At 38.3% G+C, this 15,170-nt stretch overlaps 1 protein-coding gene across 6 annotated transcripts in view; it reads left to right on the forward strand.

Annotated features, from left to right (window-relative positions):
* LOC149081570 (phospholipid-transporting ATPase IF-like) overlaps positions 1-15,170 on the forward strand; it is a 179,503-nt gene that overhangs the window by 142,403 nt on the left and 21,930 nt on the right. For 5 of the 6 annotated variants that reach the window (XM_089238524.1, XM_089238521.1, XM_089238520.1 and 2 more), the window contains one exon: positions 10,388-10,526. In XM_089238524.1, coding sequence (XP_089094650.1) covers positions 10,388-10,526 — 139 coding nt within the window. The remainder of the gene's footprint in view (positions 1-10,387; positions 10,527-15,170) is intronic. The other variant, XM_089238522.1, reaches the window with a different exon arrangement.

Consider the following 15,170-nt stretch of genomic DNA (forward strand, 5'->3'; position numbering starts at 1 on the left):
AAGGTTCCAGCGGAGATCGGAAGAGATTATAATGCCCAGGTATTTATATCGGGAAACCTCAGAGATCAAAGAGTCGTTTATAGAATAGGGGAATTCGTGAGGCATTCTTTTACGGGTCACTTTCATAAAAACAGTTTTTGAGAAATTGAGGGGTATTTCCCAGGTTGAGCACCATTTGGAAATAATATTAAGGTTGTGTTAGAGAGATTCTTGGTCAGAAAGATTGGACACTGTTTTATAGATGACACAGTCATCAGCGAAGAGTCTAATGCGGCAGTTTATGAAGTCGGGTAGATCATTTATGTAAATTAAAAATAATAAAGGCGAGAGGACCGAGCCCTGGGGTGTGCCAGATTTGACATGAAGAAAAGGAGAGTTCTGGCTCTTGTACGAGACAAACTGGCTATGGTTAATAAGGAAGGCCTCCACCCATTTCAGCAGTTGAACATTTAGTCCAAGGTGTGAAAGTTTTAGAAGTTTATTATGGGGCACCCTGTCAAATGCTTTGGAAAAATCTAGGAAAATTATGTCGGATTGGAGGTTTTTATCAATGGAGTCTGTTAAGTCATGTGTGAAAAGTGTTAATTGGGTAGATACTGATAACGATGATCGAAAACCATGTTGGTTAGGGAAGAAAAAGTTAATCGAATCGAGGTGGGTACGGATATTCTTGGCAATTATGTGTTCAAAGAGCTTGCAGCAAGAGGAGGTGATTGCAATAGGTCTAAAGTTGAGAGGGTGGGAGAGTGAACCAGATTTATGGATAGGAATTATCTTATTAATTTTCCAGTCATTGGGTAGGTTAGAAGTATTCAGTGAGACGTTGAATATAATGAGATAGTTGCAAATTTTATTGGCACAGAATTTTAGGATATGGTTGGGGATCCCATCTGGGCCAGTAGAGTGGGGTTTTAATTTTTTTAGGAGATTCAGGAGACCGGCTTTAGAAAAGGAAATGGGAAAGGAGTTATGAAGTGAATCGAAAAAGACGTATTGAGGGGGTGAAGGATCAGAGGAAAAAACAGAAGAGAAGGCCCGGTTAAATTCGGAGGGGAGAGGTTAGATCCGAGTTGGAAGTTTTGAGCGAGGAGGTACCTGCTGATTTGGGGCGAAGAAAATTCCAAAATTTTGAGGGATTAGTTTTGAGATAGGAAGGCAATGAGTGGGATAAGTAGTTGGATTTGTGGCGAGAAATAAGGTCTTTGAGGTTACGGGTGGAGATCGAGATTTTGTTTCTGAGAGTAGAGGAGTCGTTAAATTTGAGTTTAGAGACGTCACGTCGAATTCTTCTTTTGAGATGGATAATGTCACGGTTGATCCAAGAGTTAAAGAAGCTTTTAGATGAAGAGCATTTGGTAGGAACAGTGGCTTTACATTTATCGATAACAGCTTTGAATTTACTCCAGAGATGTTGAATATCGTTGGAAGAGGAGATGAAGTCAGGAAAGTGGGTACGAAGGATATTTTGCATGAGAGGGTAGTTGGCCTTGTTGAAGTTAAGTTTTCTGGCACGAAAAAAGGGAGGGATGGTATGATGAAGGAAGAAATCTAAAAAAGGGATTTTGTGATCGGAACAGCCATCAAAAATTGGAAACCGGAATTTTGTTGGAAACTGCGATTAGGTCTAATGTGGAGATTGAGTGATTGGATATTCTTGTGGGTTCCAAGATGGTTTGGACGAGGTTAAATTTTAGGAAAATGTCGAGAACTCTATTGTTAATACCATGGTTTCCCGAGAGGGACTGCATTTTATGCCAATCAATACCGGGTAGATTCCAGTCACTGGCTAAAATTAAAAGATGAGAATTATGAAATCGGTCCAGTATTATTTCAAGTTCAATGAAGTAGTGAGGGTCCGAGGCAGGGGGTATGTAAAGGGAGAAAATTGCGATGGGAGTGCAGTTGTGATGGTGCCATTCGGCAGCGACAATTTCAATATTTGATTCAAGAGGGATTTCAATTAGGGGTATAGAACTGTTAAAAACAAGGGCAACGCCTCCTCCACGTGTGTTTCTATCTTTACGAAAGGCAGAGAAATTTGGTGGTAGAAATTCTGTGTTGTTGATATTACTGTGCAACCAAGTCTCTGTAACCGCAAGAAAGTTGGGATTATGAGCTAGTAGGATGGATTCGAAGGAAGATATTTTGTTAATTATGCTTCTTGTATTAACTGTTCTGATTCTGAAGAGATTATTTCGGAGAGGAGAATGGGAGATTAAGGAGGAGTGAGGTTTCGAGGGGTGGGGACTAAAGGGAGAGGAGGTGAAGGTAGGGAAAGGTCAGAAGGAGGAGTAATGCTGGGAGGGGTTTGGGAAAGCGGAATAATATCATTAAGGCTGGGATCCCAGATGTATTCGATGTTATTGATAAGAGCAAAGTTATGAAAGAGTTTAACTTTCAGACCGGACTCACGGTATTTCTGGGAGGCCCCCCAGATTTGTCCACGTAGCCTGCATGTCTCTGGGGAAAAGTCCTCGGAAATTGAAATGCTAGTGTTTTTTAATTCAAATGAATTTTCAAGGATTTAAGTTTTGGTTTTGAGTTTGTTAAATTTAATAATTGAAAGTCTGGGGCCTGGGATTCTTTTAGAGCCAATTCTATGACAACGGTCGATGTCGGAGGCGGAAATTTCAAGTTCTAGGAGGTCTGAACAGTACTTAAGTATTTTAGATGCGAGGATCGCGGTGGATTCAATGTCTGAGGTCTCCTCCGGTATGGCGCGAAAAATTAGGTTTGACCGACGTGAGCGGTCTTCTAGGTCGATAACCTTTGAGGCAAGAGAAGAACGAAGTTTGGAGAGGTCAGAGACTTGTTGTTGGAGATCCTCAATAGGTAAAAATTTGTCCTCTACCGTACTCAGACGTTCAGATAATCCATTGAGTTGGACACTAAAGGAATCTTGCTTTTGGGATAGGAGCTTGAGTTGGTTTAGTATGGCAAGTTGGGTATCCTGGGTATTGAGAAGGATGGAGGAATCGGAGGGGGAAGGATTGTCTGGTGCTTTCGAAGGGTCAGACAGGGAACTTGATCGTGTTTGAATTTGGGAAGCTTTGGGCGAATGGGTGACCCTTGGGCCGGGGTTTGACTTGATATCACCGGAGAGCAAAAGCAGTAGGAACAGGTGGGTAGGTAGTCCAAAGAACTGCTTATCGAGAGGAACAACCCTAAACAAATGTGAATATTGTTAAATAAATGTGAATATAAAGTATTCTCGTTGGTTCTAGTGTATACTTAAATCATGATATGTCTAGGAGGCCAAGTGAAGCATGGTGGCAGCTGCAGGATCCAGAAAGATCCACTTATCCACTTTTCGAACGTCGTTGAATGAGTCTTAGCTTTGTTACTTACGTTCAAATAACTAAGCCTAAATTGCTGCTTTACATGAGTCTATGGTTAGAGCTAAGAACATATCGTTGACATTTCAAGTGTAGTGTCCCGAACCGTTTTAATTTGCAAAGCCATTCGAGTAGCAAAAATAGAAGAAACACTTCGAAAGATTTAGCGACGCGTCAGGATTAGCGAAGAAGGGCGAGAAAGACCAAGTCAACACGCTTCTCTACCTGTTGGGTGATCAAACGGAGGACATTTTCATCTCGTTTCACCTGCCATCAGTGGACCAGGAGAAGTACTATTTGGTAATAGCTGCATTCGATGGACATTTCTTGCCCAAGAAAAATATCATATACGAGCGAGCAAAGTTCAACAACCGTGTTCAACACTCCAGAACCAGTGGAGAGGTTCATCTGTTCTGTGTGTGCTAGCGGAGTCATGTGAGTATCAAGCTCTCCGAGAAGAGATGATTCGCGACTGGATTGTTGTGGGTGTCAGCGACTGAAGATTGTCCGAAAAGCTTCAGCTGGAGCAAGGTCTGATGCTGGAGAAAGCTACAACCATGGCAAGACAATACGAAGCGGTCAAGAAGCAGCAGGAGGACATACATAAACCTGCATTGAACTAGCTCAGAGCTAGCGAGGAACCTGGCCTGGGTTACAGGAATCCACGGGGAAACCATGTCTCAGAGTTCAAGAAACAAAAGCAATCAACGAAGGAAAAGCAGGGCCAGACCCACAATTGGAATGAAGCTTATCCTTCTTGTTTTTGGTGCGGACGAGCAAAGTTTCATGACAAGAATTCCTGCCCGGCCAAGGACACCACGTGCCATAAGTGCGGTAAGAAAAATCACTTCACTAATGTTTGCAAGTGAAGGGTAGCTGCGAACATTTCGATAGTGCATCAAGTTGGGATGAAGACTCTGAGTTTATTCCTTGGCTACTTAGTATCATCCGCGTCATCACACAAAGACACTTGGGAAGAAGACGTCTTAGTCAGAGATGTCCGAGTCAACTTTCTGCTGGATTCAGGAGCAGACGTGACAGTCATTCCAGACGGTCTCTACAGATGGAAGAAAAACTAATTTCTCTCCGAAACTCAAGCCTCCTGACCGGAATCTTTCGAGTTCCGGTGCAGCTAACTTGCAAGTCAGCCTCTACGTCGGCAAAAGTCTATGTGATCAAGGGACCCGATCGTCCACTATTGTCAAGAGAACATTGTGCCCAACTGAAGTTGATTTAACGACTCAAAGAAGAGATGGCTTACAGCCTAACTCAAGTCGACTCTGAAAAAGAATTTCCACAAATTTTCGATGTGCTTGGAGAACTGAAGGGAGAATATGAAATCAAGCTGAAGCCTGGTGTCGTGCCTTTTGCAGTTCACATTCCAAGGCGAGTTCCTATCCCATTAATGGATAAAATAAAACAGCATCTCGATGCGATGTTGAAGGACTGAATAATCAAATCGGTGATGGAACCGAGTGAATGGTGTGCTCTGCTGGTGTTAGCAGCAAAACCAAATGAAGATATCAGACTTTGCGTTGATCTGACCAAGTTGAACTGGAGCGTTCAACGTGAAAATTTTGTTACCTTCAGTTGATCATCTGTTGGGCCAGATACCCCCAGAAGCCAGGATCTTTTCCAAGCTGGATGCCAAAACAGGATTTTGGCAGAAGAAATTAGCAGAGAAGTCTCGAAGGTTGACGACTTTCATCACGCCTTTCGGAAGGTTCCGTTTCTTGAGACTTCCGTTTGGAATTTATTCAGCTTCAACGAGACATTGCAGACTTTCTACAGGGTATTCCATCCATGACGAACATGACAGAGGACACTTTAGTGTGGGGAGTCACTCAAGAAGAACACTACAGACGTCTCAGAGAAGTTCTTTGACGATTCCATGATACGAACGTCACTCTCAACAAGGACAAGTGTGTCTTTGTTTCACTGAACTAAGGTTCTTAGGTCATCTGATAGACCACAAAGGAATCCGGCCTGACCCGAACAAAGTAGAAGCCGTAAAAAATCTTCAACCACCAAAAGTCATTTTTATGAGAGAAAAAAAACCATAAAAGGGGGATGTGTCGGAAGTGAAATGAAGTGATGTATAATAATCAAATCGGGTGAAAAATCCATGGAGCGGAAGAGAGGTTGTTGACTGTTGTACAAGAGATCATGTCGAACGCTCTGGTTTGGGCATGTATGTAAATACACTGCTGGCCACCGTAAATGCAACACCCTGAAGGAAGCATGCAAATAATATGAAATTTACAACATGCATTAGCGGAGGTGAGATATGCAAATGATTGGAATTTCAGCGCAGACGCACATCACGCGCGCCTGTGGCGCCACTTCAAAGCGCTATTTAAGGCTTTGAGATTTCGACGATTTGAAGTACGGCAATTGTGTTTTTCTTGTGGTTTTTTTCAAAAAAACGATCAATTATGCCTCGTAGAAAACAGCGATCATCTTTTGATCAAGTATCCGAGTCCGACAGAGGAAGGATAGTGGCCTACCGAGATTGTGGATTATCTTTCAGGGAAATCGGTAGTCGTGTTGGACGAAACCAAACAACTGTAATGCGGATATGTGATCGTTGGATGCAGGAGGGTACGACGGACCGACGTATTCGATCGCATCCACCTCAGTGCACCACTTCACGTGATGACAGGCGTATTGTGCGTATGGCAGTGACGGATCGCTCAGCCACATCACGAACCATAGCACAGCACATTCAGTCTGTACTGCATCATCCAGTGTCTGCACGTACCATTCGACGCCGTTTACAGCAGAGTGGTCTGTCCGCAAGACGTCCATTGCTTCGTCTACCCTTGACGCAGAACCACAGACGTCTCCGCCGCCAATGATGCGATGAAAGAAGGATGTGGACGGCACAATGGAATGAAATTGTCTTTACTGACGAGTTACGCTTCTGTCTGCAACACCACGATGGTCGGATTCGAGTCTGGAGACACCGTGGAGAGAGGATGCTGAACAGCTGTGTTATGCACCGCCACACTGGTCCTGCACCGGGTATTATGGTATGGGGCGGTATTGGATATCACTCTCGCACTCCTCTAGTACGCATTACCGGTACTTTAAAAAGCCAGCGCTACATCTCCGAGGTGTTGGAGCCAGTTGTCCTTCCTTACCTTCAGGGCTTGCCCACAGCCATATTTCAACAGGATAATGCGCGACCACACGTGGCACGCATTGTCCAAAGGTTCTTCGTCAATCGCCAGATTGAATTGCTTCCCTGGCCAGCTCACTCTCTGGATCTTTCGCCGATAGAAAACATGTGGTCCATGGTTGCTCAACGATTGACCCAGATTACATCCCCAGCTGCCACACCAGATCAACTTTGGCAACGCGTGGAAGCTGCTTGGTCTGCTGTACCCCAAGAACACATCCAAAGTCTCTTTGAATCAATGCCGAGGCGTGTGGCAGCGGTAATCTCCAACAATGGCGGCTACTCTGGCTACTGATTTTGGCAGGAACCACACTTCACAGAAGTCTATAAATTTAATCATTTGGTGCTTGGTCAACGTGTTATCTACAAAATAAATATTGTTGCGATATCTCTTGTCTTTCTTGGTGTTGCAATTTGGGTGGCCAGCAGTGTAAATGTGAATATAAAGTATTCTCATTGGTTCTAGTGTATAATTAAATCATGATATGTCTAGGAGGCCAAGCGAAGCAGAAAACACTTTTGATTATTTATAATCTGAGATTTTTCATCTTGATCATACCTCATTAAGATGCTCAGTCCAGTAATTGCAGAATATACTAGTTAATATTTCAATCATATATAAGTTTTTCATTAAGTAAATTTATATAAGTTTTCAATCAGCTAAAGACCACCATCAGATGGCAGCAGGAATTTATAGGACACCTTGCACATGTGATGAAGTCTGCACTGACTCAACTAAACTATAAATATTAACCTAAATAAAAGGACATAAGAGAAACTGCTAGTTAGGCAAAGCATACATATACTGATCAGGGGAATGTTCTAAAGAGATCAGTGTTTCTCAAATGCTGGTGTAAGGGACTAGCTGATTGGTTATATATATATACAGGGCTCCCACTTGACCTACTTTCACTTGACCTACTTTTCCTAATTTTTTGATAAAATGTCCTACTTTTTTACCAAATCCTATCTACAAAATTCGTGTAATTGGTTTTAATTGATCAAGGAATCATCAATATATTGCCAAATAGTACAAATGTTGAAGAATGCAATTAATGATTCTGCCAAAGCAGAAATTTTATCATTTTTAAGGTTATTTGTGGGGGGGGGGGGTGTATGTGGACCAGTTGGTTGATTAATTTTCCATTTGCTTAGTTTGAGAGTTCAACAAGTAGAGTAGTCATTAAAAGCTTCTGTCTGGATGGAAAAAATAATTTTGTATCTACTTTTCATGGTCTTCAGACAGTAACTAGCAGCCATCATTCAAAACTATGGTGCACATTTCACTTTATAGGTGAAAAAACAGTGTGCATTACAAAGCAGTTGGATACATAGACCTTTTCTAGGTTTGGTGATTTGATACTACTCAATTACATTCCATTGTCTTCTGTATTTTTAGGATATACAGAGGCATAAACAATGTATACAATACTCAGCAAAGCACTAGAAATCAAAGTGCTTCATTTTTCAAAAACGATTACACTGGTATTGAACAGTAAAATGTAAACAAATACCTTTAAAAAAAGGATGGTAACTGTAACGCAATTGACTTATTTACATTGGAACTTGTAATTTATATATTTTGCACTATGCTTTTGAAAGTGGTCTCGGAAAGGAGCCTCATTCTTAAACATATTACATGCCTTCAGAAATTGCTGTGAATTGTCCAGGAGAGTTGACAGATTGGAAGACTAAAAAAAACTGTTATTTATATTGTAAGGAGAACACAGAAAAGAATTGTCTGCAGTTGCTAATGCACTGTTTTGACCGAAAATTGTTTTTGTAACCAAGTCATTTCTGTCATTTTGCTTTGACTTCATTCATTTTCTGTTGGTCATGTGTTTGACAAAGCATTCCACTCACGAAAATTAATGATACCAGGCCGCGGGATCACAATAGTTGAGAACTACTGTTCTAGATGATATTAGACAACCAATCCCAGTGAGTTAATTCCAATCAAGCTAAGTTGGTTTTAAAAATAGTTTTTCCAAGATTCAATTTGTCAATTCCAGGAATAATTGTTTTGGTTCTGTTCAGTGTAGTTAGTTTCATAAAATATTGTTTGATAACGCCAACCGCTAGTTGTTGGAGAAACATTGAGGCTCAGACTCGAAAGGGTCAAGAAATTATTGAAAGTAATTTTTGAAACCTTTCAACCACAGTCGATCTGCCATTAGTTCAATGTTTTCACCTCTCAAGTAGTGCTCATCATCAAGAGTAATGCAATGTTGGAGATAATATAAATACATTTGCCTGGCTGACCTTTCAGTGTTATTTCATCATCCATTAGTTGTAAGGTGCAATTTTCTGTTGCTCCTAAGGACCAGAATTCATATACTGATGATTTTCAATTTTCTTTTCTCTTGCAACAATTCCCCTGTCTTTGGATTCTCTGGCTTACAGTACTTTGTATTTCTAGATAAAACTTTGATGTTGATAATTAGAATTTTATGTATTTACTTCTCCAAGTATGGGGAATGTGATAAACTCTTGCTGTTGTAAGAATGCCCATTGATTTTTCTGTTATGCTGGCCTTTTGCTGATATTCTTATTATTGAACTTAAATAGCCTATCTCAAAAAATCCTTACAGTAACTGATATAATTATGTAATTATATAATATTATACACAATTAGAAACCACTACAAGGAAATTACTCAACAAGTTGGTTGGAAAAAGTAGAAGAAATGAAAATAAATAGTATTGGAAAAAAGCCCATAAAATTACGGTTGTCATAGTTCAGATACAGTTACCCAAAAATAATAAGCTAGAAAAAGTAACTAAGCAACTAAAATATCTGCCCATAGAAATATGGTGGTCAAAATGATATTATCAAAAATTCAAGTGCATATAACTTTGGTTTATAGAGAATGTTGTACAAAGATGATTGAAATTACTTTGAGAGATATGAATTCCAGCTATAGAAGTTAGACTAATAAAAGTTCTACTGAATTTTCCCGGTTGGCTGCTGATGCCTTCACACCATTAAAAAATTGAATTCTCTCTCTTTCGAAAAGAAATTAGTATAAAGATAATGTATTTTTTCATTGAGTTTTACAAATAGAAAGGCCACAACAGACAAAATGCCCAATGAGGTGGCTGAAAAAAAGATGCTCATAAAAAATATAAGTGTCAAATATATATCAAAATACAGCAACCCAATAAGAGCAATAAAAAAAACCAATAGTTATAATGAAATAAAATTTATTGCCCATGAAAAGTTATGGTTGTGTCATCTGCGTATGGATAATTTCTATCCCAATATGTTTATCATATTTCTTTTTAAATGTGTCAGTCGTGTTAGAATTCACAACCCCTGGAGGTAAGATATTCCATTTATTCACAACCTTAGAGAAAAATTCGCTGCACACCACAACCTAGAATTATCCTTTATCAATTGATACTACTACTTCACCAAACATCAACTCTGGCCATATCGCTATATTTCAATTTATTGCCATTAATGAGATGGGTTGGAAATGAAGGCACTGTCTATCTATGGTTGCCTCAAGTTCATTAGGAAAAATATCTTATCTGTATCCTTCCTTGGGTTCGAACGCAGGACCGTGACAGCAATCTTCATGGTGGTAGATGAGCATCTTACCATCACGCCACTCGAGCGTTTATCAATCGATACTGGTATCCCCTTGTAGAAGCAAATGATTGACAGTGTATTAATAACTTATGGTCCATTTTATCCATCCCAAAAAATTTTAAACACTTCGGCCATATCTACCCGACACCCGCACTCTTCCAATGTAAACATTTTCAAAATATCAAGTCTCTCTTTATAGATTAAACTTAGTGTGCCATCAATTGCTTGAATGTTACTATTTCTTATTACTTTATCTTAAGATTCTTTTTTCCTGTAGGGGAGGATTGAAAAATAAACTTTTGAGTGTGAAAGAGTTCATCAAATGGACAGCCTTTGGCTTATGGCACTGCATTGTGGCTTACTTTGGTGTGTTGTTGCTCTGGCAAGGATCTGAAATCTATCCAGCATTAGGGGTGGTAATATTTTTTGCAATGCTTTCACTTTGTATTTTATTTATCTTTGAGAAGAGGTGTTTGTATACCAATAATGAAATTCAGCTTTGTGTAATCAGAAAGTCAACTTTCAGGGCAAAGCTTTACATTTGAGCCAACTTTAAGGAAGTTTCAGTGAAGCTTCTACAACTCACCAAAAGGCAGGCTTTCTCTGTATAGCACGTCAGTGTAATGCCGAGAAGCTTCTTCTATGTCCTCTTCTGCTGAAAGAGAGAAAAATGTTAATTACATGGTAATTATTATGTGATGAGACGAGTTCATTGCACTATGCAAATTTTTTATTCAAGAAAGCAATAGAGTATATTTGTAGTCAGATACAAGCCATTTGGTATGAAATTCAATATTAAGTCATAATAGTATATTTAGTTTTTTTTGAGTCACTGTAAGTTATGGTGAATACGGGAGATATCATGTCTGGCATAAAGAACCCCCGGGGGTACGCCACACAGAAGGCTTTAACGTTTTTAGCAGGATCACTTTCTAGTATTTCAGCTTGTCCTCCAGGTATAGGTAAATTTTAATGTTGAATTTTATACCAAATGGCTTGTATCAGACTACAAATATACTCTATTGCTTTCTTAGATGAATAAAATTTGCATAGTGCAATGAACTCTTGTGGAATACATTAAAAACAATATGGCTTTTAAATAAATGCCACATTATTTGTCTGATTCTGGATGAGTTATGAAGTAATGAAAGTGAAGAGCTCAGCTAATTTGTCAACTTCAAGAGCACTCTTTTACTGATAATTGTTTGTGTAAGCATTGTACACAATGAGGTATACTTTGTTCCCAGTCTATTCCTAAATCTTCTAAAAAATATATATGCAAACAAAGCACCAGAACCAGATGATATCTATCCTAGGGTCCTTAAAGAATGTGCTAATGAATTGGTGGGGCCAGGCGCACAGAAATACAAGAGTAGTGTTGCTGAGGGTATCGTCCCAAGAGATTGGAAGCTTGCTAATGTGGTTCCAATATTTAAAAAGGGTAGTAGAGAAACTATGTCCAATTATCTTTCAGTGAGCTTGATGAGCTCTCTCTTAAAAATTTTAGAAATTATTATCAAAATGCAATTGGCAAAGTGGATAGACAAGAATAATGTATTCTTGGATAATCGGCATGGGTTCAGAAATGGGAAATCACGTGGCTAGGGCTTTGGGTAAGGGCAAAAATGCTAATGTTGTTTTTCTGGATTTCCATAGGGCATTCGATCGGTTACAGCATGGCGAATGCTTGAAGCATTTATATGAGATTGGGAGGGGGCCAATATGTTGAATTGGCTAGAGTCGTGGTTGAGAGATAGGTCACAGCAGGATATGATGAACGGAGAACTCTCGGATTGGATGGGTGTTACAAGTGGAGTCTCTTGAGGACGTGTCCTTGGCCCCATACTTTTTTACTTTTTATTGATGAAGTCGATCAGTGTATCAATGGGATTCTTAGCAAATTCGCAGATGACGTACAGGTAGTTGGGAATCAAAGTGATAGGGAGTTGCACCAGACCAGCTTAAACAACATTGGAGTATGATGTTTAGCATTGACAAGTGCCTGGTCTCTCTACGAGAGGAAATTATGAAAAAATTAAGAAAAAAAAAACTTCATTTTTTAAATGTGTTTGCATTAGAAGAATGCTAGTGTTGGGAAAGAATATGATCAAAGTGTTGGAAATTTTTAATGTGATGGACCATGCAGACCTGCCAACTCTTCAGATTTTTTGCCCTTCCTCCGGCTTTCCAGATTTGTTAAAATTTCTCCAGATTTCAGCAGAAAATCAGATTTGAAAGAAATTTTTTTTAATTTCATTTAGATCAAAATTTTTTAGATTTTCCCTGAGCTTTCTGGATGTCATGACATCAATGACTTTGTATGCCTAAGATATACTAGTATCACTACTAGTATCCAAGATTATATTTTGTTCAGGGGCTACATAGGACCTGCTTAGGGAGGAAGGGGGCTCTTTTTCTGAATTGATTGAAAAAACACAATTTTTTTATTGGGTCCCCCTTCGAAAGGCCCCCCCCCCCCCCTTTGCCCCAGCCGAATCTCCTTATTTCTGGATTCCAAAAGTTGGCACATTTGATCATATTTAATGGAATAGAGTTCTAGAATAAATATTTTCTACCCATTAATATTTCAAATATGAAAAAGTGCATATTTTACTGCAATAAGTTTCACATTGGCATTTTGTTACTTTCAGAACAAAAAATATCCTCTAATCTACGTGAATAAATTTTATTCCCCCTTTAATGAAATCTTGAGAAATTTTAGGAAAGTGTTTGTGATTTTCAGAGAAAATGTTGCTGCTTCTAAATGTTACATCTGTGCGCAGTCTGTTACCTTATAAAAATATACACATATTTTGCTAATTTTACATTTAATTCTTTATCTGACTTCTACTCTGCGGATTATGCACGGAGAATTACTTTATGCTTGCAGGATTTTTTGCAGGAAGTTGTAGGATTTTTGTAAGAAAATTACAGGACTTTTGCGTTTTTAAGGTTGGCAGGTCTGACCATGAGTCATTAACTTGGCATCAGTCGACTGCTTCGACAATGGGACACCATTATTGATTGGTAAGGGACAACTCTCCAGGTTGTGGTGTCACAGTTTTTTTCTCTAATCAGATTGTGAATAAATTTAATAGCTTATCCCCCGGGGTAGTAAATTCTAACACAATTGACGTGTTTAGAAAGAAATGCAATAAACATATTTAGGTAAATCAAGAAGCTATCCATACATAGAATAAAACAACCATAAATATTTTTGTATGGGCAGTGTATTATATTTTATCATGTGTATATAGTTTTTATTTTTTATGATTGCATTTTTAATCAGGTTACTGCATTTTAGGAAAATTTGCTAGTAAACTTTTCCCTGTCTTCTTATTGGTCATAGGTCCTTGGCTGTATTTTTATTATGATTTCAGGGCGAAATAACTGGGTTTTAAACTCCCAAAAAAAGAAAACAACACTTTATTTCATTTATTATCCAACATGTTCAACGAAACCGTCATGTCTCTTTGATACAAACTTTCACACCACTCTCCCACTTTTCAAATGTCTCAATCCCTTTTCTCTCTCAAGCCTTCTTTCACTTCTTTTCTCCTCAGCCTTATTCCAACTCTTTTCTCCTGAACCTTACACACACCCTGAAAGATATTCAGATATAGCTACTGCCAATATTTATACCAGTAATGTATAACCTCCAGCCTGCCGGTCAGATGCCACATGCAGTGGTTCCATCCAGCTCACTTAAAATATTCTGGAAAAAGTATCAATACACAGAACATGATGCATGCCATCTTCTGACCCGCAAATACAGTGTAACAAAAGTTTAGGCACAACACTAATTTTTAGTTTCAAATTATTTAATTTAAATTGTGAGTGTTGACACGTTTTGTGCAGGATTCCTGTGAACAGCACACAGTAAGATCGAAACATATCTTGAATCTTTGCTATGTTATAGCAAAAACAATAAATGCACCCTGCAAAAGTTTAGGCATAAATCTCGAACATTCTTTTTTAGGAATCGTGTAAATAATTGTAGTAACTTATTCGATTGCCATTGCTTTATATAGCATCAAACCAGGGAAAAGGCTTTTAACAAGTGCCAAAAACTGGTTTAAACCATCAAAAACCTAAATGAATGCCTTTTGATAATGTTTTGAACACAATAGGTATATAACATGATGAAAAACTTACTTTTTCGCATATTAAAATGTTAATTATAATTTGCAATTTTGAGTTTTTCAACATAAGTGTCTAGAACATAAAATATAATTTTATGATTTATTTGTCTAATCTTATCTTAACTTGTGTTCAATTCGCTAAGCAGAATAGAGCTGTTTATTCAAAATATGTATGATAGAGCATCAGGGTTAGGTTTTTGACCCCAGAAACTCACTTGGTATTAAAACTGTCACACTTACTGTCAATGATGTCAAATAATTTTTGTTAACCTGATAGATATGTTAATAAAACACTTTTATGTAGATGAAAGGGTTTTATATTCAGAATTATAATTACTGAGGAAAAATACCTATTTTGATATTTTAAATTTTCTTATTCTTCCAAAATTTTATTACATATAAAAATTCTCACGTAGCATCTGTTAATATACTTATTAAACTCATTTATTTTCCCCTAAAAAGTTCTTAGCTCAGTGTGTATAAATTCACAGAGTTTTGAAGATTATTTTCAACCAAAGCAAAGCTGATAGGACTTGATACCCAAAGCATTTGTTTTGCACGTTTGAATACAGCTTCAATTGGAAAACCATTGCATTATAAATGCTAGTAAATATACCACATCATAGTGCAAAATTAAGAATAACTAAGTTTGACTAAGGATAAGTTACAGGAGTTTCTTAAGCATCACATGCAAGCTAGCGTTGTCAAATTAAATGACATTTTTGTTCTACAATTTAGTATTTTGATCTCTAGATATATTTCAATGTTATGCATAATAAGAGTATTGTTTTAAGTATCATGAATGAATGAACGCCAGAACTTTGCCACTGGACTTATCCCATTGCCGAGATCTCTTCCAGCCCAGCTTCGTGGCAGAGTCTGGGATACTTTATTTTGTGTCAAAAAAGAAAAAAAAAG

The sequence above is a fragment of the Pholcus phalangioides genome, unplaced genomic scaffold (genome assembly GCF_987345545.1).
Source record: "Pholcus phalangioides strain wild (caught in Gottingen) unplaced genomic scaffold, Ppha-v1.0 ptg000010l_1, whole genome shotgun sequence".
In the NCBI taxonomy this organism is placed as follows: domain Eukaryota; kingdom Metazoa; phylum Arthropoda; class Arachnida; order Araneae; family Pholcidae; genus Pholcus; species Pholcus phalangioides.